We start from the raw sequence: 27,003 nt of genomic DNA on the forward strand, positions 1-27,003 counted from the left end.
CTCAGAAATCAGTTTTCAGACCGAATAATGTAATGTAATTCTATTGCTTCACTTCAATCAAACTCCATAAACTAATACAACTGCTTGCAGAAACCTTGATTAATTTTGCATTATCCACACACAAATCTATTAATTTACAGCTTGGTATATAGTAACTTTATATCTAAAGTCTTTAACTAGAATCACTATATCCAAATCAATAAAATGAGATAACCCATCCATTTGCAGAAATAAATGTACTAGTACTGAATTAATTTCACTCTCATTACCAAAACTGATATTTACTACAATAAAGTTTTGTATGTACTTACCAAGTAATCACATGGCTATAGTTTCTACTGAATGACAACTTAAATTAAAACATTCGCAGTTAACGCTTCAAAATTTATTGCAGGTGACTGATCCCGCCACATACGGGAATACCAGGAGCTACTCAGCAGACAACTTCATTCTGTTTATGCCATATATCCATCAGAGGGGAGGAGGGAGGGCTCTGGTCATGGAATTAATTGGTAGGTATACATAAAATTTTTATTGAAAAATGATATTGTAATGATACAATTAAGTTTGTTCATACTTACCTGGCAGATATATATATAGCTGATAATTTCCGACGACCGACAGAATTTAAAACTTACGACACACGCAGTGGGAGTCAGGTGGTTAGTGCCCATTCCCGCCGCTGGGAGGCGGGTATCAGGAACCATTCCCATTTTCTATTCATAATTTTTATTTCCACTGTCTCCTGAGGGGAGGTGGGCGGGTAATTAATTATATATATCTGCCAGGTAAGTATGAACAAACTTAATTGTATCATTACAATATCATTTTGTTCATGCAACTTACCTGTCAGATATATATATAGCTGAATCCCACCTTTGGTGGTGGGAGAGACAGAATAGAGGATTTAGGAAACACATATATGCAGATATTTGATATCTTGGTTCCTTACCTGTTAGCATAGCTGGCTTCGTGATTACTGCCACGTAAGTCCTGCTTTGTGCTACTAGAGTTGCCAGCAAGGTAGAGACCTATGAAGCTGGTGCACTCCAGATGATCTGTCAACAGGGGCGAGACCACGACGTGAACTAGACCATTGGACCATACTAATGAGGGCAACGAGACAAAAATACCACCACCTGGCTTAGTTTACCAAAGGTATCCCACTTAACTAAGCTAATGGAAGGGAGACCCGCCCCAGGCGGTCACCCCACGACCATAAAAACAAAACACAGTTAAAAAAAAAACCCCCCTAATCCCTAAAGGGGGGGGGAAAAAAAAAAAATAGGATGAGTGTTACCTCCTGCCCCAAAACAGTGTCTGCAGCAATGTATGGTCCGAGGGAGAAGCAATTTTCGTATGTCACTTCACCTCCCGCAGGTAGTGTGAAGCGAACACCGAATTGCTTCTCCAAAATGTGGCATTCAGAATATCTTTGAGCGCCATATTTTTGTGAAACGCTACCGAAGTAGCAATAGCTCTCACCTCGTGAGCTTTCACTTTCAAGAAGCTTTCAAATTCACTATCACTGCACTTATCATGAGCTTCTTTAATCGTATTTCTGATGAAGAACGCCAGTGCGTTTTTCGACATAGGGAGATCAGGCTTCCTCACTGAACACCACAAATTGTCAGATGAACCTCTGCAAGCTTTAGTTCTCTGCAGATAGAACTTTAGAGCCCTGACAGGACACAGGAATCTCTCACGTTCATTTCCCACATATTTCTGACAACCCTTTGATTTCAAAGGTCCTCGGCCACGGGTTGGAAGGATTCTCGTTCTTTGCTAAGAACGTGGGACTTAAAGAACAAATCGCACTACTGTCTGAAAACCCAATCTGCTTGCTAATGGCCTGAATTTTGCTAACCCTCTTCGCCGTCGCCAGAGCGGTTAGGAAGATCGTTTCTTCGTCAGATTCCTGATAGAAACTGAATGAAGCGGTTCGAAGTGACTCGACATCAAATATTTGAGCACCACATCCAAGTTCCACGAGGGTACTTTAGGCTGGATGACCTTCTTAGTCTCGAACGATCTAATGAGATCATGAATGTCTTTATTATTAGTCAAATCGAGTCCTCTGTGCCTGAAGACTACAGAAAGCACGCTCCTGTAGCCTTTAATAGTTGGAACAGCCAACTTCACTTCCTCTCTCAGATAAAGAAGGAAGTCAGCTATCTGGCTCACAGAGGTTGTGGTGGAGGAAATGCCCTTCTTCCTGCACCAGGATCTGAAGACAGCCCACTTCGATTGGTACAGAGCGATTGAGGAGGGCCTCCTTGCGGTGGCAATCGCCTTCGCCACAGGTCTTGAAAAACCCCTCGCTCTGGCCAACTTCTTGATAGTCTGAACGCAGTCAGACTCAGAGCGGGGAGGTTTTTGTGGTACCTCTCGAAGTGGGGCTGTCTGAGTAGATCTTTCTAAGGGCAGAGTCCTCGGAAAGTCTACCAGGAAGGACATCACCTCTGTGAACCAGTCGGCTGCCGGCCAGAAGGGGGCGATGAGTGTCATCCTCGCTCCTTCCGATGCCGCGAACTTCCTCATCACTTTCCCCACGAGGATCTTGAGCGGGGGAAAATCGTATATGTCTAGACCCGACCAACTCCAAAGTAGGCGGTCTACTGCGACTGCTCCCGGGTCCAGAACTGGGGAGCAATAGAGTTGAAGTCTTTTCGTCCTGGAAGTTGCGAAGACATCCACCTGCGGAACAGCCCCACAGGTCCCACAGCGACTGGCAAACCTCTTGGTGAAGGTCCACTCTGTCGGCAAAAGCTGTCCTCGTCGACTGAGAAGGTCCGCTCGAACATTTTGTACTCCTGACACGAACCTTGTCAGGATAGTGACTTCTTGCGCTTTCGCCCATAAAAGGAGTTCCTTTGCGATGGCAAACAGAGAAGGCGAGTGAGTTCCCCCTTGATTTCTTAGGTAGCTAGTGCTGTGGTGTGTCCGAGTTGATCTGAATGACTTTGCCGGATACTTCTTCCTGGAAGAACCTGAGAGCCAGGTAAATCGCTGACAGCTCTTTCAGATTGATGTGCCAGGACACCTGTTCCCCTCTCCAGGTGCCCGACACTTCTTTCCCTCCTAGTGTTGCTCCCCAACCCGTGGGACGACGCGTCGGAAAACAACACTAGGTCGGGGTTCCGAAGTTTGAGGGAGAGCCCTTCTGCGAGCTTCCGTGGATCTGACCACCAACTTAGGTGATCCTTCACCTCTCTCGTTAAACACAAGATCGCCTCCAGATCTTGTTTGTTCTTCCAACTGTTGGCTAGGAAGAATTGAAGAGGTCTGAGGTGCAGCCTTCCCAGAGAAACAAACTTCTCCAGTGAGGAAATGGTCCCCAGCAAACTCATGCATTCCCTCACCGAGCATGTGTTCCTTCCCAGAAAGGTGCCACTTTTTTCCAAGATTGAAGTTGTCGCCCCTGGGGACGGAAAAGCCCGAAAAGCCACTGAGTCCATCTGAATCCCCAGATAGACTAAAGATTGAGAAGGAGTCAAATGCGACTTTTCGAGGTTTACCAGAAGCCCCAGGGACTTTGCTAACGTCATGGTCGTGTGCAGGTCCTCCAGACACCGGTCCCGCGATGAAGCTCGAATAAGCCAGTCGTCTAGGTAGAGAGAGATCCTTAATATTCTCCAGATGAAGCAGCCTTGCCACGTTCTTCATCAGAATGGTGAAAACCATCGGCGCTGTGTTCAGACCGAAGCAAAGTGCCCTGAATTGGAATACCTTCCCTTCAGGACAAATCGCAGGTATTTCCTTGATTGGGGATAGATGGGGACGTGAAAATACGCGTCTTGGAGGTCTAGTGAGACCATCCAATCCCCCGGTCTCAAAGCTGACAGCACCGATTGAGGCGTCTCCATCTTGAATTTCTTCTTTATAACGAAGAGATTTAGGCTGCTGACATCGAGGACGGGTCGCCACCCCCCCGAATGTTTCGGCACCAAGAACAGACAGTTGGTAAAATCCTGGGTGATTCCAGGTCGAAGACCTGTTCCACCGCTTGCTTCTCGATCATTTGTTCCAGCAGATCGAAAAGCACTTTCTGTTTCTCTCCTCGATAAGAGGGAGACAAATCCTTTGGTGTTGAGGATAGCGGGGGTGACTTGAAGAACGGGATCCTGTAACCTTTCCTCACAAACATCTAGCGACCAAGGGTCGGCATCTCTCTCTTCCCAGGCTTTCGCGAACCGAAGAAGCCTGGCTCCTACCGGCGTCTGAAGGACTTCCAAATCACTTCCTACTCTTTGACGGAGCAGGGGTTTTTCCTCTGGAAGAGCTCTTCCTCGGAGGCTGTTTTCGAGGAAGATCCAGCACGAAAGGGCTTCGGTTTCTTGGTAAACGAAACTCCAGAAGATGAAGCAGCTGCTGGCCTTCTAGAAGACTGAGCCAGAAGATCTTGCGTTGCCTTCTCCTGAAGGCTTGATGCTATTTCCTTAACCATAGTCTGGGGGAAGAGATGGTCTGAAAACGGAGCGAAAAGCAAGTCCGCCTTTTGCGCTGGAGAGACGGATTTGGCCGTGAAGTTACAGAAGAGTGCTCTCTTCTTGAGAATCCCCGAGCTAAAGTGCGTAGCCAACTCCTCAGAACCATCCCTGACGGCCTTGTCCATACAAGAAAGTACACTGGACAGCTCCCCAGACTATAGTATCAGAACTCCTTGACCTGGCATCTAAAACTCCAAGACACCAGTCGAGAAAGTTGAAGACCTCTAGAGTCCTGAAGAGGCCTTTTAGATGGAAGTCGAACTCGTTATGGGTCCAAGTGACTTTTGATGAAGACAGAAGGGCTCTTCTGGAGGCGTCCACGATGCTCCGAAATCACCTTGAGCAGAGGCTGGTAGTTTAACACCTACGTCCTCTCCCGTCTCATACCACATGCCTCCTTTACCGCAGAGTCTTGATGGCGGTAAAGCCAAAGAGGACTTTCCTGACGCTTTCCTCTTCTCCATCCACTCATGGACTTTCCGGAACGCTTGCTTCGTGGAAAGCGACTTCTTCATTTTAACGAACCCCGATGCCTTCGATGCTTTAAAAGAAGAAAATTGAGAAGGGGGAGTACGAGGGGCTTCCGGTTGAAAAGTTTCTCCAAACTCCGACTGTAGAAGACGCACCAAAAACTTTATAGTCCGATGAGACAGGAGCCTCGGTTGCTGTTCTTCCCTTCTACTTCTACTAAATTATTGCTAACCTCTTCCTCAGAAACTGGAGAAGTAGGAGGAAACTCTGAAGAAAATTGACGAACAGGAAGGGTTTCCTTCATCCACCTGAAACTTGCGTTGGTGAGGAACTGGTGTCCACCACGCGCCGCTTGGCGTCCGAATCCACACGTTTGGCGCCGACAGGTGCGCCGCTCGACATCTACTAAAACACGCCTGGCGTCCACTGGCGCACACAGAGCGTCCACTAGTGCACGCTTGGCTTCCACTTGTGTAGCGCCGCGAGCGTCAGTCAGCGCGCGGCTGCCGCCCACTGGTGCACGTTTATCAACAACAGGTGCGCGTTTGGCGGCAACGGAAGCGCGCTCCACTTGCACAGAAGCGCGCTCAGCGTCCACCACTCGCTTGCCAACATTCGAAGACTTGCGAGCGGGAGATATCTCATCCTGAGAGCGAGAAACGAACTTCTCTCCTCTAGAGAGCTGCTGGGGAGCAGAACGAACTCTAGAGGGAGACTCGAACGAAGAGAGAGGCGAGCGAGGAGAAAGAGCAGGTCTTGACTTCTTCACAGGAAGCTTCTCATCCTTTCTACGACGCGGAAGAGACTCTCTAGAAGCAAGAGCGTCCTGAAGTTGCTGCTGCAGTGACTGAATCATCTCTTGGTTGGCGAATCTTCCTGCTCTGGGGAGGGACTGATCCTGTGAGCAGGAGAGCGGCGAGGGACGCCTCCCTCCTCCTCCCAGGTACGGCCTCCTCCCAGGTACGGCCTCCTCCCGAGCTCTAGAGCGACTGTATCGCTCGCACGAACTAACCGAATCCAAGTCCGAAGACTCTCTACGCCTTTTCTGCGGCGGAAAAGCAGCGAACGCACTGTCAGGAGAAGATCGCAAATTCGGAGAAACTAGGACGTGAAGCGTCAATATCACGCGCCGTCCTTTTCAGCGGACGGGAAGCACCGTGAGAACTCCACCCTTTACGTGGGGATGAAGCCTCCGATGACGAAAAACAACTCCTTGAGGAGACGTGCCCGTGCACGCTCCCTGGCAGTCTGGGGATTTTCATCAGTAAACTGCCGAAGGCACGCCAGATCGGTGGGGGTTCCTTGTAACCCTCCTTCGGCTTTCGACATGCTCCCTCCCCAGGTCCTGGGAGTCAAGCAGAGGTCCAGGCCTAGAGGCGAAACGAGGCCGATCTGACGCACCCTCCACTACACAAGGGGTATCACTGCACTTCTGCACATCACTTTTGCTCTCAAGAGCCAACACTTTCGATTCTAAATTACGAATCGACTCCAAAAATTAAGGACAAAGTATTACTCTCTACTGACACTGCTTCAGGGCCGGAGGCAACACTACAGGGTTAGGAGCATTAACAGAAGGAGGGTTAACAGGAGAAACATTAATTTCTTGCACACCTGAAACACTCCTGAGGAGGAAGACCTCCTTAACCTATCCTTTTCAAGTTTCCTAAGATAGGTATCATACGCCTTCCACTCAGAATCTGTTAATCTTTCGCACTCCTTGCAACGGCTTTCATACACACATTCATGCTCCCTGCAACTCTTACATACCGTATGTGGGTCTACTGAAGCTCAGTAGCCTACCTCTTACAATCAGTCCCTAGAGCAAAATCTAAGCGCTAGCTGTACTAGACCTGACATATTATCCAAGAGAAGTCCAAACCAAAATCAAATCAATCCACTAATAACGTGTGCCTAGCCACCGATCCAAGTCAATTAATCCAAAAAAGAACCAAAAGGGATACTCAAGTAGCAAAAAAAGTTTCCAAATCCAGACGGAGGTGCTGTAAACAGATGTTCACAACACCGGCGACAGATCATGGAATTAATTGGTAGGTATACATAAAATTTTATTGAAAAATGTCATTTTTACATAATTGTGATTTACCAAGTAATTACATAGCTTATTTCACATTGACAGGAGGTGGGATACATGGACATATTCTACTCCAAAACTTTGTCATGTAAATGAATTTGAAACAGAAAAAGTTGCTAGCATTGAATACAATGCTTGTACATAGTTCTTATTAGTTAAGAGAGCCTGGGTGGTGCTCAACTATACCTGAAGTGGCGTGGCAGTAAAGCCGTGAAGCACCTATACCTAAGTGGGAGCCTTGTAGTCAAGTAGTCTGATGGCTAGCAAAGCATAATAGAAAGCTTTGCAGCAAAGGAGCTAACCGAAGGCAAGCAAAACTTCAAAAAGTGCCCTTGCCCTTGGCACAGTACCACAATAATTAGCAACTAAATAACATTGTCACCAGCACTGAAATAAAGACCATGACCCATCCACTGCGAGTGCTGGGTGCCCCAGGTACACTGTACCCCCCAAGCTCTCAGAAAACTAAGCACCTCACTACAGGGTAAAGAGAAAGTAAGAGAAAATCCTAGGGTTCCTTCCACATTGCCAAGCATATTACTAATAATTGCAAGGTATTGCAAAAAATTTCAACACAGTTTAAACTTTTCTGAAGAAGTGAGAAGTGAAAATCAATTGCACTTCCAGTAGGTTGATTGTAGGATGAATGTAAGGGGCATACATGCATGAAGGCTAATGAGGTAGAAGTTGTTTTGACATCTTTAGCTTTCACTTCAAAGTAGGCCCCGAACTTAGATCCTTGTCAGAACACTAAAGATTATGAATGGCACCCTGAGGATCCAATCCTGCTCAGATAATAACTGAAAAACTCTAACAGAATAGAGAGCTTCCAACTCTTCTCCAGAGCCAAGGATGTGGGGAGATTTGGCTTAAGATGATCAGAAGCTGGCACCAGGCACCGGGTGTACCGAGCCAGTGGCAGGCTGTAGGTGGTACCAGTTGAACTCACTGCTAGATAACTAAACGGTCGGGAGCTGACAGGCACTCCTAGAAGCTTGGGGCAGAGCTGGCATCAGGCAAGCTGGAAGTCAGGCGAGATAAACACTTGGGCTGGTGGGTGGTCCTGGGAGCCCCAAACACTGTTCCTGGCTATCAAGACCACCTTCACTTCTATTAAGTTTGATAGAGAGAGAGAGAGAGAGAGAGAGAGAGAGAGAGAGAGAGAGAGAGAGAGAGAGAGAGAGAGAGAGAGAGAGAGAGAGAGAGAGGTGTCCCAAGTCATGGAAGGTTCCTTGTTCTCAGTAAAAAAAAAACCAAGGTAAATGAGCAAACCACGTTACCGAGTCAGACGTAGCTCAATACCCCTAAAAAGGACCAACATAAGAGATTCTATATCCTCTCCAATATAAAAGGCAATGTTGCCACTGACTCATGTGTCTCAGAAGAAGAAACAGAGTCTGAGACACACAATTCAGAACATTGTTAACGTAGATTAGTAGACTGAGCTAAAAGATGATGACTGCATCTTTCAAACGTCTCTTGTAGCACCTCTGGAAAAAACCCTTCCTTCCTGACAAGCACCCAAACAGCCCAAAGCCTGTCCACATAAGAACGTACCACCCTTGGTGGTGTCTTCTGAAGAGAAGTTATTCGAGACGAAACAAATAGTGGAAGGATTCGTGGAGAGTAATTAACTGTAACAGTTTGGGAACCATAAATTTTGGTTTAGAATGGGGTTATGAGGAAAGTCGTGACTTTCTGACGAGCCTGAAGAAGTTCAGCCCTTCCTTGACCATGATGAACAGTGGAAGAGAGTAGAGGTCCAGGTTGGAATGATCTTACAGTATGGTGTCTGTTGCCCATGCTAGAAGGTTCCTTTAAGGTGATAAACAGACAAGGGAGGCCTACCCCACAGAAGCAAATAACCCAACAGTTCGGGGATTCAAGGTCAACTTGGGTTGTAAGAGTGAGTTTCTGAGAGCTCAGTTCATCCGCCAGAAACTCCAGTTAGACTAGAAAAAACTATTATTGTCTGTAGTAAAACCCTCTTGTTGCTTGTTGACGAATGCTAATGTAAAAAATGTAAGGATAGTTGTCTAGGAAGAACTGGAGTCTTAAGCAAATGGCTTTCAGCTCTCTGGCATATGTATGAAGGTTCTGTTCCCCCAGGGCACATCCCGGAAAATTCCCAGTTCCCCGAGCAGGATCCCTTTACTATAACAAGGAGAGAAAGCAGTCGAAGACTAATCTCAGGATGAGGGACTTCTTCCGAAGGTCTAAATGTGGACAGTCACTACTGCAGATCCGACTGAATACCAGGACTAAGGGAAATAATGATGGTGCAGGCTGTGATTCCCTGTCACAGTACATGTTCAAAACCTCCAATCTTTCTTTGAAGAGAGAGAAATATAAAAGACGTCCAAGGATACATGGACATATTCAGGAAAAAACTGATGTTTATGGCCTGAATCAGAAGACAAATGTAAAAGATAGAGGACTACTAGTCTGTCTGGTTTGTCTCCGTCTAGAACCTCCTCTTTAATCGAAGAGAGAGGGGAGTTGTGGGCCATGCAGACTTGCTGATGAGAATATTCTGCGAACTCGCAAGCAACGGAGCGAACTTGCATAACATTGTGCAGGCTCACAGACAACTGAGCGAACTAGTAGCCGGCCCGTTTATCCTTCACAATCGTGCAGACATGAGGACATCCATGCAGGAACAACTTCTTATTGAACTTGAAAATAGTTTGTGGGGGCCTGATGAAACCTAGTACAGGCAGTGCCCAGCATACGACATTCCAAGGTTACTACGTTTTTCCATTATATTCTCCAGAAATTATTTCCAGGTTTACGACGCATGTTCCAGGGTTACGGCACTTATAACACCGGTCTGGTGGAAGAAATATGAATCCAAAAATGCAAAATAATCAGTATTGAAGGTTTTTTATGAAAAATGTCATAAAAATGCAGTTATCATAGTTTTTAATACACCCAAAGCAATAAAAGTAAGGTTTTCTTTGGATTTTTTACGATTTTCCGGCTTTCAGCGATTTTTGGCTTACGACGCATCTCAAGAATGGAACCCCCATCATAAGCCAGGGACTGCCTGCATAAACAGAAGATATATGCAAGTGTGCAAGTGTATGTGGTGGAACTAATATCTGGCACCGTACGAAACACAAAAGCCTGGTCACTGAATAACAGAGGCCTGTCCAAAACCAGATATGACAAATTCATGTAGTTAGACACAACACTCTCTAGATAGTGCCAGGCACTCTAGAACAGAAGTTGGGAGTTAGAGAATCAGCAGTGCCTGGAAGACGGTGCCTGGAGCTCGTAAGTTTATTTCAGGCATTCAAGAACAGGCGCTGACAGGTGGTGGTGGTCCTAGAGAGATCATGGAACTTTCTTACTTGGACTCAAAGTAAGGACTCCAACAACAGAGCAATCAGTAGCAAAGACTTTGTCATTCCAAGGAAGGCGGACTGAAGAAGAGATAGTTGAAAACACAGGGAAAATTGTAGGAAGGCTGGGAGATGAGGCTAGCCTCCTTACTGGTTGACAGAAACAGAGAACAGCAAGTGTCATGTGCAAGTATCTTCAGTGGCCGAGAAGACCAAAAAACATCATGATGTTTACTGTCCCTGCCTTAAACCTATGCGTCTCGAGAAATGCTAGAGAGTCCTCTACCTTCTCAGCCAGTGCTCCTGTTGTCAGTCAAGAAAGACCCTACTTTAAAACCTGACACGATCCTCGGCAGGTAGGTCCAAGTTCCGTCCATGCACCAGAGGGAGAAAAGACAAAAAGCACCAGCCCCATTCACCAGTCAAAGAAAGTCAAACTTCCAACACCCTGAGAGACTCCCATGAGAATGAAGAAAAAACAAGATAAGGGAGCTTTCTACAACCAGCTCTCAAATTCTGGACACAGTAGTCCCAGTCTGCAAATGACAGAACTCTGAGACACTAACTGTTGCAAAAAGGAAGTACAGTGGACCCTTCTTAGTCTTGGGGGGGATACATACCAGACATCCCCATGACTAGCTACAATCTGCAAATACTGTATATTTCGGCGTATAAGTCGACCCTTTAGCCCCAAAAAATTATGACAAAATTAGGGGGTCGACTTACCTAACGGTAACAAAAAGTGAATCTTTATTATTTTGGTATATCGGTACAGGAATCAAGGCTTTACAGTTGGCTAATAACAATGACAGCCTTGTTGAGGTAACTATGTAAATACCCATATTAAAAACATTTCACACTGTAATACAACAATAATAATACATTAGAACATCTATTACCTTAAATAAAATGAAAAAAATCAAAGTAACCTGAAGAAACCCCAATCGCACAGCAAGTGTAAACATTGCGTAGCCATTTGGTGTACCGTAATTGAGAAGGATGCGTTCACTCTGACAGTTTTGTATTTACCGAAGTATTGTTCAAAAAAATTTATGGTATGAGATCTTTATTTATCACATAAAATAAAATTTAAAAATGTGTATTTAATGGTAAATATGTATTTAAAATCCTTCAAAATGACTTGTCATCGTCACTTGAATTAAACACTTCATCAAATAAATTATAATTCACGGTTTCATCATAAGGATCCCAGTTTGAATCTGGTGAATCAACTGCAGGTTTGTTGTCACTTTCAAACAGGAGATCATCCTCTGTGCCATCCATTGCATTAGATATTCCGAATTTTTTGAATGACTTTATTACACTCTTTTTTCACATTATCCCATAATTTGACAACAAATTCACACACTACATCCAAGGAAGGAGCAGGCATTGTTCCACCTTTTGTAAATGATTTTTCTCCATGCAACATCCAATTATTCCATTCTTGTCTTACGTTATCTTTAAACGGCTTATTTAAACCAACGTCTAGTGGTTGTAGCAAAGAGGTCAAACCACCTGGTATAACTCCCATTTCAGTATTAATTTTTGCTAATCTGGCTTTAATATTCTCTGTTAAGTGACTACGAAACATATCCCAAATCAATAGACTTCTATCCCTTTTTTAATCCACCTGGGCGTCTGTTCCAAACATTTTCTATCCACAATTTCACACCATTTTCATCCGTCCAACCCTTTTCGTGAATATGAACAAATACCCCAGTGGGAAACTTTAATTTAGGCATCGTTTTCCTCTTGAAAATTACCATGGCTTCAGTTTTGTTCCATCTGCAATGCATGATAAAACTACAGTGAATCTTGTCTTGTCATGGCCTGTACCTCGAACTTGCACTGTCTTTGTGCCTTTTACATCTACAGTTCTGCTACCAATCATATAAAAATTTAAAGGAGTTTCATCCATATTACCGATACATAATAGAGGAAATTGATATTTTTTCCTCTTTTCAATAATATATCTATGAAAATTGGTAACTTTATCTGTAAGGTCTTTCAGTAGCTTTTGAGCAATTTTCATTTTTTGGCGTATCACAAGGTTATGTCTATTCATGAAACGACTACACCTACCAACCGTTGCTTTAAAATCCTTACTTTTGTCTTGGTTGGATTTTGCCCATTTTAATGCATAAGATCTTATCGCATTTCGTGTGACTATATATCCATCCTGCCTTAGTGCTACTATCCACTGTGAAACATGATCTTCTAACTCAGGCCAACGAACGGTTCCTCTTCTCATTGCACATTTATCTTTCGATATTGTTCTTATCTTCATTTTTTCTCCAATCTCTAACTAATTTCTCTGCCAAATCATAAGTTCTTGCTGCAGCACAATTGTTTGTTTCTTTGACATGTTCAATTACTTTCAGTTTAAAACTGGATTTGAATTTTCTTCGTTTTGTCGGAGGCTCCATGGGTGAGTTAAGTATAAAAATAGCTCTTTCTTCTGCTTGTGTTTTCCCTAAAATGAGCCTGTTTATGCCATAGAAGGACCAATGGTCAAGGAATATTCCAACATAATAATAAAACACCGGCACGTCGTTGTTTTAATAACCCAATCAAAACATTAACTTGAGTGGCAGTTTGTACATACATACGTATATACGTAGGCTGTTATGCAGCGTTAGTTAGCGCTTTGTTTGTTTACATTACACTCGAGTAACGTATCTTTCGTTTCGTCATTTCTAATCATATTTGCCGGTATTCATCTTTTATATATCACACAGATTGATAATATACAGAGTATATTACCTGTATTTCTTATGGTAAGTAGAGCAACATATGTACCGTAATAACATTCAGGTTATTAGACAAAAACTCTTTATCACGAGAGTATATATAATGTTCTAAAGGGTCCACAATAATACAAAGTGTAAAAAGTCTGTGTATAATTTTGAAGACTTTACAGAAAGCTTTCGAACCCTTCCCTGGGTTCATCTTCAGTCAAATGAAGATGAACCCAGGGAAGGGTTCGAAAGCTTTCTGTAAAGTCTTCAAAATTATACACGGACTTTTTACACTTTGTATTATTGTGGACCCTTTAGAACATTCAGGTTATTTTATATGATACGTTTTACCCTGCTGCTTATATTGAGCGTATGGTTGGCCTCACATATGTACCGTAATAACATTCAGGTTATTTTATATGATACGCTTTACCCTGCTGCTTATTTTGAGCGTACGGTTGGCCTAACATTTTATAGGTCGACTAATATACCCGATATTAGTTAAAATCATAAAAATTTACTCAGAATTGGGGGGTCGACTTATCTTCCGGTCGACCTATACGCCGAAATATATTTTGTTAGTTCAAACACAAGAAAACCTCTCTAAAAATGCTTATATGTGCCTGAGTATTTTAATATTTTATCACAGGAAGTGCATTTCGTCATGAAATTGATCTGAATTCAAGTAGTACTAATTAGTATTGAATATTTCTGTGAAAAATACTGTGGATAGATATGATTCATACCTTTTAGGTGAAGGTGGAACAGACTTAAGAGAGACAAAACACTTGTGGGAGGGTTTATATAGCCTCATGATGAAGAGGTGGCACCGGATGCCTGACAACTGATACCAAACTGCATGTGGACATACAGACACAGGTGGACAAGTGGGTACAAGTGAACACTCAGACACAGGTGAATGCGCGAACACTGGACGCCTAGACACTGGGCACTCGGATTCCTGTGAGCACTCAGATCCCACTTTGCACACTCGGACATTCAGCAGCTGAAATGAGCCTTCTCAGTAGCCTAGAAAAACTAGAAAAAACTCCCAACACCACTAGCCCACACTACTTGGTGCTTGGACACTCAGCAGCTGAAGAGCATTTTCTGTGGTCAAGAATCATTAGAAAACACACCATCGGCTCTCCTACAAAGTACACTATTATGGATGTCTTTCCAATGGCTGTCTGTCAACACCTGAGGACAACAGGTTTGACTGAGGAGGCAACTATCCAGGGGGCAAACCCCTTCGCACTCCCATGGACTTCTAGAATGTCTCCTTCCTGGTGCATGGAAGTCTGACAGGGACTGAGTTTAGGAGATCTGATGGGCCAGATAGCCACCTCCTTCACTACACATCTGTCAATACCTAGGTTGGGATAACAGGCTCGACCAAAGGGGCAACTACCCACGAGTAAACCCCCCCAACCTCCCTTGGATTTCAAGTATATCTTCATGGAGCATGGGGTCTGACATGAACCTTTTTCTAAGAGCATCGGGGCATGAGTAGCTACCTCCTCCACTGCACAACACTTCACTATTACACAGTTAACTTCTGTTAACCCAGACACAAGACTGGCTAAGGAATGAGAAGGAAGCAATGGAGCAAAGGTCATGAGCAAGTGGATACAAAATAAGAGCGCTAGTAGTAGGAGAGAGTTGGCACTAGACGGGAACTGGCACTGGGCGCTGGGTGCTCCCAGGATGTAGTTGGTGCCAGGCAGGTAGCAGCTCTAGAGCCAAGAACTCATAAGCTGATGAGTACTCCTGGGCAACAGGAGCCAATTCTTGACTGACAAGAATATCAACTCTTCCAAAACTCCAGTGCCACCAAAATAAGCACAAATTCTCACCTTACTACCTTCTGCCCTTACACTTTTTCAGTTTTCTGCAAAGGAAAGCAAAATAAAAAGATGTTTAATTAATTCTTTACTGACAAAGGTTTGAAGTACCTAGAGTACCAACAAACATTATTTGAGGCTTGCAGATATGTATTTCATTGCTGAAAATCCGTTCGGTAGTGAACACAATGTTTACATCTTATATCGCTACTTGGAAAAGGAAAGTTAACCTTTACTGAACAAAGTTAAAAAATACACAGAGTACCATCATACAAACATATCTCAATTCCTATCAAACGTTACTTGAGACTTGCAGAAATGTATTCCAATATCCAAAATATTGGTTCGGTAACAAACACAATATCTATGTTTATTACACTAATCAGTAAGGTTGGGGCAAATGCAATAATTACGTTTAATCAGTATATTACGCTACTGGTAGTTACTTTGAATGCAAATTTGGTACTGTGATAAACTTGAATCAGAGCTTAATAACAAAACAATAAAATGCTGATTGTAAAAGCTGCGGGCTTGAATGCTACCCAAATTCTGCGATAATACATCACCGAAATCCGGTCTCTGACAGGCAAATTTAAAAACAAAGCTGTCATCGATGCTCAGTGTTTACTCAAGTGCCGCCAGAAACCAAATGAGGTTGCCTGCTAAGAAGTTCCTGGTATTCCCATCAGTGTGCGGGACCAGTCACCTACCTGCACTGAACTTTGAAGCATTACCCACCAAATTTTTCATTTAAACTGCCATGCAAGAGAAACTATAGCTATCTAATTATACTTGGTACGTTACTTATATAAAAATACAAATTCTGCTAAAGAATACTTGGTACGTTACATTTTATAAAAATACAAATTCTGATAAAGAATACTCTAACAACAAGCACATAAATTACCCTGGCAACATCTGGATTTGTCAAATTAGCTGCAGAGGCACAGATCTGCATCTGGGGGCAAACATTTGGTAAAGCCTGACATATACGGCCCACAACAACCAAAACAGTCGAGGCTGCAGAATGAGTAGCAGTCCATATATCATCGTCCCATTCCTGATGCCTCTCAGGTGCTGGTACGGACTGATATTGTTTGGCCAGTTTTTCTAGTTCTAACACAAGCCTGAAAAGGACCAGAAACCATTAGAATTTTTTCTTTTTGCAAAGATACTCCTGGAGGGTGTACATACTTCTTACAATACAGTATGCTGTCTGTAACCACACTTCAAGGAGTACTAAAGGTGCAATGCCATCTGCATTTATCTTTTCATTACACCTCTTGTTCTGCTCCTACATAGCTGTTCAATCTCTCTAACTTTATCATGCGCTAGCTAAGTCCTAAACCCTCCATTAAGAATGGACTCTTCAAGGGTTCATAATAATAACAATACAGTAATAATAATATTAATTAATAAGAAGGAAATGTACGAGACATTATTATTATTATCAACTAGTTACATAAGACCACTGAGTCACAGTCCTAAGGCTTACATGAAGGCTTTTCTCTAAATGTGAGGTGAAGATTAGGGCAAACTAAAATGAAAGAAGTTGTACAGCTAAGTGGGAAGAATCTCAAGGAAACAGACGACAAATATACAGCAAAAATCAATAAAGCAAGGAGCCAAAAGGAAGCTGCAAAGACCACTGAGCAGCATCCACGTAGTGTACAGTATTTCACAAATGCAAACCATCTCCATCTTAGAGATCTCATTAATTTTAGTCAGCTACTTTAAATAAAAAATGTAAACTATACTACTGCAACATTTTGTCAACTGTACTAACACATATGAAAGTACAGACACCATCCTAAATACAAATGAGTTATGTTCCTAATGGCTGTTTGTATGTTGAATAGTAGTTTGTAAATTGATTACTGTATTCTTCATTCCTATTTAAGCATGTACGGTATAATTCAAAATCAATAGAGTGCTGTACATTTTTTCATCCTAAAATGCAATACATACAATAGGCATGCAAAACAAAATTTGAACTTAATTGGTGGGAAAGGGGAGCGCTCTGAACACATTTTAATTTGTAATTTCATTTGTTTGTATTTTTGAATGTTTGTAAGTTGAATGTTTGTAAGTTGAATGTTTTTAAGTTGAATGTTCATAAGTAGGGTGGCGTCTGCATTTGAATTCATCCACAAACGCTGACAAACTCCACTTTAAAACTAACAGAGAAACAAACTTACTCCACAAATGTAGAGCAACTGGCATCTTGAAGAAAACTCAGCAAAGAGCTGTAGTCTTCTGCAGCACTTCGTTCTTGATCAGCTGATGGTGTTTCCTTCTCAAACTGATATGCAAATTCTTTTGGAGATCCTGTATTGGTCAATACAATATACTATTAGATCAACAAGAGCGCATGGATCACCATCAGACATAAATAAACAGTACTGTAATTAACAAACAAACTATTTATTTATCTTTCAAAGCATCTCTTTTACTGACCCAACCACTACCATATGATTATTATATAAAGTACAAGTACCCAAGCACCATCCACAGTCTGCCATCAAAGCACACTTTAACCAGTACCCCACCTGCAGTGAGGGTTGCAATCCAAAACCAGCTTTTACTGTGTACAAAAATATTAACTTTTCATTTCTTTACATAAATTTTCCTATGTAAAGTAGTAATATTGTACAATTACAGTGTCAAAATTTCATTTCCTATAAACCAGATCACAAACTCAAAGAATCTAAATATAGACAGAACACCTGGGAAAACAACTCACCACCACTGAAATTAGCTACATCTTGCATTAAAGCTGTTAACCTAGAATTCAGAGCACGGCAAATGGTTTGCAGACGAGTCGTGTAACCCCGGGTCTTGTAATACAAACCTGAAGGGAGTAAAATTCTTAGTAACAAATTATGAGAGAGAGAATGTGATTTAACGATACCACATAACCTTATGCCTACACTCTCACAAGGATCCCCCAAAAGATTTGTTTTGATAAGAGAAAATTAGATGAGGTAAGTTAAAGAAATTTGACAGCTAGGTGAGAAGGGATCAAAATAAAAAGGTAAAAAGTACATAAGCTGATGAATGATAGAACAGCATAAGTACTAACTCCTTACAAGGTGAAGTTCAACTTGCATTTCCAGGGTATAAAGATAAAATAACAAGAAAAAAATTATGTTGAGAACATTTTATTTTAAAATGTCCAATATCTTGACTGAAGATTCAGATTACATGAGGACTAAGGCACACACACATACATTGGTATGCAAATATTACACTAGCATTTATGCCACATGATTTCAATAACCCAATACAGTACGTATTACAAACCTCCAGCCTGTGAAACAGTTCGTGAGGAAGCTGAAGTCCAACCAACACGCTCTGGTAAATCCCCTGCAGATTCACTCCAAACAAAACTGCTGATGTCACCTTCATCTTGTGCAATTCTAATGAAAAATAACCAATACATGACTCAGGAAAATCATGTGCAGGGTTTAAATAATTACAATGCATCTTTAAAAATATGAATGCTATGTAAGTCAGTCTGTAAACCAAGACAACTGATCTTTTACCAAAAATTAATGAAAGCACCAAAGTTAATGAAAGCATCATGTTTCTGCATCTATATTGTGGTATACTCAGAAAAATGATATTGTTATGATACAATAAAGTTTATCATACTTACCTGGCAGATATATATATAGCTGTATTTCTGAAGTCCGACAGAATTTTAAAAACTTCCGACACACGCAGTGGTCGGCCAGGTGTAGTACCCATTCCCGCCGCTGGGAGGCGGGTATCAGGAACCATTCCCATTTTCTATTCATAATTTTTATTTCCACTGTCCCCTGAGGGGAGGTGGGTGGGTCTTGATTATATATATCTGCCAGGTAAGTATGAACAAACTTTATTGTATCATAACAATATCATTTTGTTCATGAAACTTACTGTCAGATATATATATAGCTGAATCCCACCTTTGGAGGTGGGAAGGGACAGAATAGAAGGATTTTGGGAAACAAATGCATGCAGATGATTTACATCTTGGTTCCACCTGTTAGCATAGCTGGCTTCGTGGTTACTGCCACGTAAGTCTGCTTGTGCTACTAGAGTTGCCAGCGATGGTAGAGACCTATATAGCTGGTGCACTCAGATGATCTGTCAAACAGGCGAGACCACGACGTGACTAGACCATATTGACCATACCATGAGGGCTAAGAAGTAAAATAAATATATATATATATATATCACCACCTGACCAACCTAGCCAAAGTTAAGGTGTTTTAACTAAGGCTTAAGAGTTAAGAAGTCGCCGTTGTCGGCGACTCATCAACTAAATTAAGAGCTCTTCCTAACCATTTTCTACAGGATAGGATGAGTGTTACTTCTTGCCCCCAAGATTGTGTCTGCAGACACGTATGGCCCTAGCGAGCAGCAGATCTCATATGCCATCTTCACATCTCGCAGGGAGTGTGAAGTGAACACAGAGTTGCTTCGCTAAAACATGTGGTACTCAGGATGTTGCTGAGTGCCATGCTCTGTTGAAATGCTTCCGAGGCCGCGCCCTCACCTCGTGAGCATTCAGATAAAAAGATTTCAAATCTTTGTGCAAACACAATGAAGGAGCATTTTTGAAAGAAATCCTCCTTAACACTAAAACCAGGGTGTTCTTCGATATGGGCAAGTCTGGTCTTTTTCGGAACACTGCAGATTGCCCGAATGACTTCGACCTTCTTGAGTTTTATGTAGATAAAACTTGAGAGACCCGACAGGGCACAGGACTCTCTCTGGCTCCTGCCCACTAACTTGTGCCATCCTTGCTTCCAAGCTCCTGGCCCAAGGACAAAACGGGTTTCCATTCTTAGGCCACAACGGAAGGCTTAGAGAGCACACCGCCTTGTGTTCTCTAAAGCCAAAACTTGTGACGATGGCTTAAAATTTCACTAACCCTCTTTGTCGTATCTAGGGTGGTTAGAAGAAGGCCTTCCTGATCACATGCAAGAAGTTAACAGGTAGGAGAGGTTCGAATGCTTTAACATCAAGAACTTCAGCTACGTCTAAGTTCCATATTGAAAGCTTCGATCTGGACATGCACAGTCAGTCCGTCTGTACTAAAGTCAGGTGACCGACCAGTTGACCAGTCAGACGAATCAAGGACAGCAAGGCTGTACCCTGAAGACCATAAGGCACTATTCTTCGCTGAAGGATGAGTGTCTGGACTGCCTGTGCGATTCAATCTAAGCAAACCTTGGGGGTGTTATCACACGCAACCCAACGTCGTCAGCGAATCAACTCCTGACTCGAGCTTCTGGTGCCCAGGAGAAAGGAGCGAGGAGCAAAAAGGCGATTCAGTCCCGAAGGAAGAATGCCTGACAGTCCAACCTGGTCTCATGTTACACGATCATCGGGGGTGTATAAACGCAACCGACTTCGTCAACAAGAAACTCAGGGCTACTATATGTCGCCTGATCTCGCACGAGTGTCTGACTCCGAGAAAACAGGTGAGACAAAAAGTAGATGGTGAGCGAGATTCGAGATTCCACAGAACTCAAAGATCGTGAAGGGGTTTGTTGTTTGACAGACGCAAATCTCTGAGCCCAAAGGCCGTCAACAACATATTTGCGTATTCTTTAATAGTTGTGACTGCCAGCTTATCCCATTCTTCAGACGGAAATGGAAGACGGTAATCTTATTCCTGTCAACATCTCGATAGCCTGAACGTAGTCAGAATCAGAGCGGAGAGGTTATAGGTACCTTTCGAGTTAAGAGTAGACCGACTCTTCTCGAAAAGGTCCTTGGAAAGTGAACTAGGAAGTATGTGACCTCTGTGAATCCAGGATCCTGAAGGCCAACATGGGGCGATCAGCGTCATTGTCGCTCCGTGACGTCATAAATCCTCTTATTACATTTCCTAAACGATTGAAAAAGGGGAAAAAGAGACTAAACATCCATCCCCGTTCAATATCATAGGATGGCATTTAATGGTACCGATCCCGGATCGAGAATAAGGGAGCAGAGAAGAAGAAGCCTCTTCGTCCTCAACATATCGAAGAGAAGAATGAAAGGGCGTCCCTAAAGTCTCCACAAACTCTCAACTTACTTCTAAATAAATATTCCACTCGGAAGTCAATAGTTGCTGCCGTCGATCGAGACGATTCGTACGGACTTTTGCAATCCTGTAACGAACCTCTAGAGGATCGTTACATTCTACGCCTGTTGTTATAATAGGCTCTTTCTCGTAAACTCGAACAGGGACCGAGAGAAGATACTTCTTAAGATATGAGAGAGCTGTGGAATATCAGAGTTGATCTGGACCACTGGTTCCCAAAAACTCGTTTCGAGGACTGGAGGGACTACCGAATCGCTTTACTTCTTTCAGATTAAGATCCAGGACATTTGAAACCCTATCCCAGATGTCCGGCACCTTCTTTCTATCACCTCAGGTGATAGACGCACTGAGAGATGTTCAGGAATCATTCCTAGATCTTGAATAATATTTGTTTCCCGGTAGGAAAAAACTGTGATCTTAATTGCAGTCTATTCGGGGAAACAAACTTCTTCAGGAAGGAAATGGTCCCCAGCAAGCTCATCCATTCCCTCCCCGAGTATGCTTACTTCCCTAATAAGGCTGCGTTTTGCCTAAGCAGGAGAGCATATAAAAGTGCAATGTTGCGGTAGACCTCGTAGTTCTATACCGTGCGGTAACGAGCACCGAAAGGATTAAGAGATAACTCTGTTGAACATAGTAAGGCAAAACGAATGCAACGTTTATTCATTCACGTAAGAAATCCCTTCAATCTTAGGCTAAAGTCCGTGATTGTAGGACAGAGATACAGTTAGTCAGTCAATCCCGCAGGAGAGACGTAACCGCCAGCACAGAGATACGGTTAGTCAGTCAATCCCGCAAGAGAGAGAGACGTAACCTACCGCGCATGACAGCGCACGATCTGTTACTGGTGGCTCGGTTGGACTGGAGGACAGACACAGCGTGACAGCAGCAGCCAGCAGCTTACGAATGTCGTCTCTTAACTTTATGTCTGGGTTGCCAGCTACCCTATTCTACGAAGAAATAGGTCCGTTATTTTTTGAGCAGATAGACTCTCAAGCTGGTATATTTAAGCGAAACAGAAAACGCTAAATATAGATGCGTTTGTGTCGTCAGAACACTACCATACAACGGTAAAAGATAAATCGGAAACTCCTGGAAGGCTGCAGGGAGTACGATTAAATGTCCTTAAAATAGACAAATAGACCTCTTGGTTGCCATCCGAAGAGGTAACTACAGCAAGCGTATATGACTTGAACCAACCAGAAATAAAATAACGCAAGGCAAAATGATATTGTTATGATACAATAAAGTTTGTTCATACTTACCTGGCAGATATATATATATATAGCTGAATTCGGAAATACAGCTACATACATATCTGACAGGCAAGTTTCATGAACAAAACTTAAGAGAATCGAAGCAGTCAGCTCAAGCTTCTTATGTTATTGGACATAAGCGTTCATTGACGTAGTCTACAAGTCTATTTCTTGTACGAGTCTGCGAATGACGAATGAGAGCTCTTCCGAATCTTGTCAATAAGAGCTTATTCGCTTACGCAATATCAAGTTAATGAGATGTTTGTCAATGAGAACTAACCCATTTACGGGACAAAGAGATATTTTGTCAATGAGGGGATACCCACTTACTTGACAAAACGATAGTATATTGTCAATGGGGGAAAGTCACTGAATTGACAATACGTAATCCAGGAAGTCGAGCATTTTATTTTTCCGATTCCCGTCTCAAACGAGGAAGGGGCAAGAATCCTGTAAGAGACTAGGCTTACGGCAGGTAGAACGACGATGTTCAATTCGGCAGCGTAGTCCCGACTAGAAACTAACAAAACCTATCATCTGAAAAACCCTTTCAGATGGGCTAAAAAGCTTGCAAAATTATCCTGGGAAGAGGAAGAAATTCTCCAACCAGCTTCCTCTCCCGTATCACAACTAAAGCCTGCTAAAGCTTAAAATTTATTGGCAGTATGGCAAAAGAAGTCCTATCTTGCGTCTGAAGAGCGTCCTTTTGATGAGTACCTTTGCAAGAATCCTACTGAACATTGCCGAGAGTCCTGACGTGCAGGACATCGAGCCTTTACCTAACCCGTAACTGCCTTATCGCAAAGTCTTGACTGCGGTAGAGAAAACGAGATCTTCCCTAGAGCTTTCCTTAAAAAAAAATAAAAAATGTTGGAACGCTTCACGATTTTGCGTGTCATCCTTGCGCAGGGGCCATGCTAATCTCTGTATCGTTCCAATTTTAGTATAGTACTGCCGAAGCAAGTACCTCCATCCACCTTTGCGAAAAGCAATATAATATTGACAGAGACCTCTTGAATTCACGAAACCCGAGGTCTTGCTGGGTTTCGAAGACGAAGTTGTCTGTTCACTTTAAGCTTCCTCCGAAGCACTGCTTACTTCACATTCTTTGCATGTGAGGTATAAGGTATCACCGAAGGTAGAGGTAAAAATTCTTGAGGCCCAAATCGTAAACAAGAGCTTGAAGAGTTCAATAGAAACGTTCAGCCAGGCGACACACCTGGCGTGCGCTGGCGCGCGCGCTCGGCGTCCACTGGCGAGCAGCGAGCACTCGGCGTCCACTGGCGCGCGCGGAGTGCGCTCGTATCCACTGGTCGTGCGCTCGGCGTCCACTGGTGCGCGCTTGGCGTGCACCCGCGCGCGCCTGGCGTCCATCCGAACGTCCCGTCCAACAGCCGAGCGTCAAAAAGAAGCGTGCAGAAAAGCGTCACGCTCCTGACAGGCGTCAAAACAAGCGAGATACATCTCGGAGAGAAATCCGACTGCACGAAACAGTCTCAGGAGAAGGGTTGATCGTGTGAGAATACGAGGGGCGACTGGCGAGGGAACGCCTTCTTATTCTCACAGTAACAAAGCTCGGACGTCCGCTCTCAAAAGCGTCCTGCTACTAAGACTTCTATTTCATATTTCTCGGTGGAAAGACGTACACGTGATCAGGCGACGTTCGCCTTCTTACTTCTCACTGGAACGCATAACGAGAGAGAGAGGACGTGAAGCGTCCTCTTCTATAAAGCTTCTATTTAGAGGGCGCGAGTCCTTTCCGAAAGCTCCAACCCCTGCGCGGGAGGACGCTTCGGAGGACGAGAAGCAATCCTTCAGGATTCGTGCACGTGCACGCACTTAGGCAGTCTGGGGATTTTCATCAGAAACTGCCGAAGGCACGCCAGATCGGTGGGGGTTCCTCGTAACCCTCCTTCGGCTTTCGACATGCTCTCTCCCCGGGTCCTGGGAGTCAAGCAGAGGTCCCGGCCTAGAGCTAAATAAGGCCGATCTGACGCACCCTCCACTACACAAGGGGCACTGTCACTGCACTTAGCCACTTCGCTATTGCTCTCTAAAGCAAGCACTTTCGATTCTAAGATACGAATCGAAGAGTATTAGAGAAAGGGCAATAACCTCTACAGACACTGTTTAGGGCCCGAAGGCAACATTACAGGGTTATGAGAAACAATAACAGAAGTAGCACTCTTCACAACAATGAAGGAGAGCGATCACCTCTCGCAGACATATTCATAACCCGTAGGCCATACTACAGGGTATTTGCAAAAAAAAAAAAAGTCTACAGGAAGGTTAGCAGGTTCACTACCCTGACTTTGTTTTTACTGATTAATTGCGTACATACGAATCATACGTTTTCCCTTACGGAATTAGACATGTTTACTGATTAATTGCGTACATACGAATCATACGTCTTCCTTACGGAATTAGACAAAGTCTCACACTCCTTACATGACAAATCTCAACAAAGAAGCAAGACTCATACACCTCGTGCATACCAAGTGCGGATCTACCGAAGCTTTCGGTAGCCACACCCTATCTTTGCAGACAACACCCTCTGAAACTAGCCTAACTAGATTCAGATATCTTATGCAAAAATGAATCAAATTCAAATCAATTTAAGATAGCGTATGTCTAGCCACAAATCCAAGTAAATAAATTAAAAGACAATTAGGATACTTAGCGGCAATGAAGTTTCCAAAATCTAAGACGGAGGTACTGGAAACAGGTGTTTCCAGCACCGGCGACAGAAAAATTATGGATAGAAAATGGGAATGGTTCCTGATACCCGCCTCCCAGCGGCGGGAATGGGTACTAACCACCTGGCCGACCACTGCGTGTGTCGGAAGTTTTTAAAATTCTGTCGGACTTCAGAAAATACAGCTATATATATATCTGACAGGTAAGTTTCATGAACAAATTATGCTTCTAAAATCAGATCAAGACTTTTACATACATGTGTTACCTTTCAGAAATTTCACCTGAAAAATCTTATTTCTAGTTTAATAGCTTACTTTGGGTCAGCAGCAATATCTGAAGCTAGCTTAGTGACCATCTGGATAATAGCTTCTTTCATAGATGAAAGCTGGGATGAAATGACTTGTCTAGCCCTTTCTGTTACCTGGTTTCTCACCAATGAGTCCCATGGATCTAATTTATCACCGTACAAAGTTCCAGTAATCTGGAGAAACATACAATATTATTAACATTTTTACGGTACATATATCATAATTTTTATTAACAATGAATTATTTCACTGAATTAGTTTACTATGCAAACAATACAATATATATTCAACTATGGTATATTAGTTATTTACTGCACTACTTATCTTGATCCTATTCTGAAAACTTACCTTATTCCACTGGGACCACTCTATCTTTTCCTCACAAATTTCCCAAACACTGCTTCTAATCATGGCCAAGGCTTTCACGCTGGTTGTGAACGCTGTAAAAAAAAAAATATCAAACCTTGAAAACCTCTCAAATTACATGACTGTACTGGATTACTGACAGAAAGAAGAACCAAATTTAAAGACTATTTATGTATCAATAGATACAATACAAATGAATAGTTGAAAATTTCTAATATCTGATGACAGGAAACCAAAACAATATCAATTCTGTCAATAAACTACCATACAATTTCAAACACAAAGATAACTATTCAAAAGTAATTTGTATTTTCCATAGGTATATGAACCAAAGCCTTTCAAGTGGAGAATATCTTTCACGCACAGCTGAATGGCTGAATGAATGTAGTTACAAGGTTAACTTTATGGTGGTGTGTCTACGGTAAGCATCACTTTATCTTTTGCCTCAGGAACTCAGCAGGGTGGAAGAGGTAGGATATAAATTAAAAGGCTTCAGTTTGTACAACAGGAAGTTCCCTGTTATCAGTGGGGGTTTCGTTCTGAAAGCTTGACAATAAGCAAAAATCACCAATAACCAAAAATCATAAACAACCGAAAATCGCAGGCGTATCGGCACCAATAACCAGTTAATGTCACCTAAAATAGGTATGTATCTGCGCTTATAACTGGAAATTGGTGCATTTCGACACTGAAAATTCAAATCAGTGCTTTACAAGCACCATAAAACCAGATTGCCAATAACCAGGGACTGCCTTACTAGGAAAAGCACAAAGTGCTCTTAGTATTCAGACTCGATCAGAATGAGTATAGCATTTTGAATTGCAAGAGGTCATAATATAGACTAAATGATTTGAAATGTACTAACCTAATCGAAGCCGAAGTTTTATGCTACAACAACCAGATAACTTTACTCATAGGTACTCTAAATTACACTTAAAACATTGCATTGCATTGAGTATATTAATATATAAATAGATATTTACAGTTAATTCGGAGGACAGATTCATTATTCTTAGCCTGAATTGAGATTCAGACTTTCATGAGCACAATCTCTACTTTGTAACCATCAACACCTAAAGTACACTCCATGAAATTCTCCTTACATTTAGATATGCATATCTTCTACAGGAAATTCCCTAAAAGAACTTTTAGATGAAAGGGGATACTTAAGTGGATTTGGAGACACCGACGACTCCCAGAGATCCACAAGAGTTGTCTACTTTGGTAGAGATCTTAACTATGACTGACTCGTCACACAGTTTCTAACTAACATGAAAGGTTCGGCTAGTTACTGACTACATAAACAAATA

The 27,003-nt window shown here is 42.7% G+C and overlaps 1 protein-coding gene and 1 non-coding gene across 6 annotated transcripts in view; both read right to left on the minus strand.

Moving 5' to 3' along the window:
• LOC135224478 (conserved oligomeric Golgi complex subunit 1-like) overlaps nucleotides 1-27,003 on the minus strand; it is a 363,776-nt gene that overhangs the window by 64,457 nt on the left and 272,316 nt on the right. For all 5 annotated transcript variants that reach the window (XM_064263481.1, XM_064263483.1, XM_064263479.1 and 2 more), the window contains 6 exons: nucleotides 25,676-25,767; nucleotides 25,335-25,501; nucleotides 18,289-18,404; nucleotides 17,729-17,836; nucleotides 17,184-17,313; nucleotides 15,893-16,112 (listed from right to left, as the gene is read on the minus strand). In XM_064263481.1, the coding sequence (XP_064119551.1) occupies nucleotides 15,893-16,112; nucleotides 17,184-17,313; nucleotides 17,729-17,836; nucleotides 18,289-18,404; nucleotides 25,335-25,501; nucleotides 25,676-25,767 (833 nt within the window). The remainder of the gene's footprint in view (nucleotides 1-15,892; nucleotides 16,113-17,183; nucleotides 17,314-17,728; nucleotides 17,837-18,288; nucleotides 18,405-25,334; nucleotides 25,502-25,675; nucleotides 25,768-27,003) is intronic.
• Nucleotides 23,188-23,289, minus strand: LOC135225123 (U6 spliceosomal RNA). Its single transcript, XR_010316919.1, has one exon. It is a non-coding gene; the product is annotated as a U6 spliceosomal RNA (small nuclear RNA).

This window comes from Macrobrachium nipponense, chromosome 12 (genome assembly GCF_015104395.2).
Source record: "Macrobrachium nipponense isolate FS-2020 chromosome 12, ASM1510439v2, whole genome shotgun sequence".
NCBI classification, from domain to species: Eukaryota; Metazoa; Arthropoda; class Malacostraca; order Decapoda; family Palaemonidae; genus Macrobrachium; species Macrobrachium nipponense.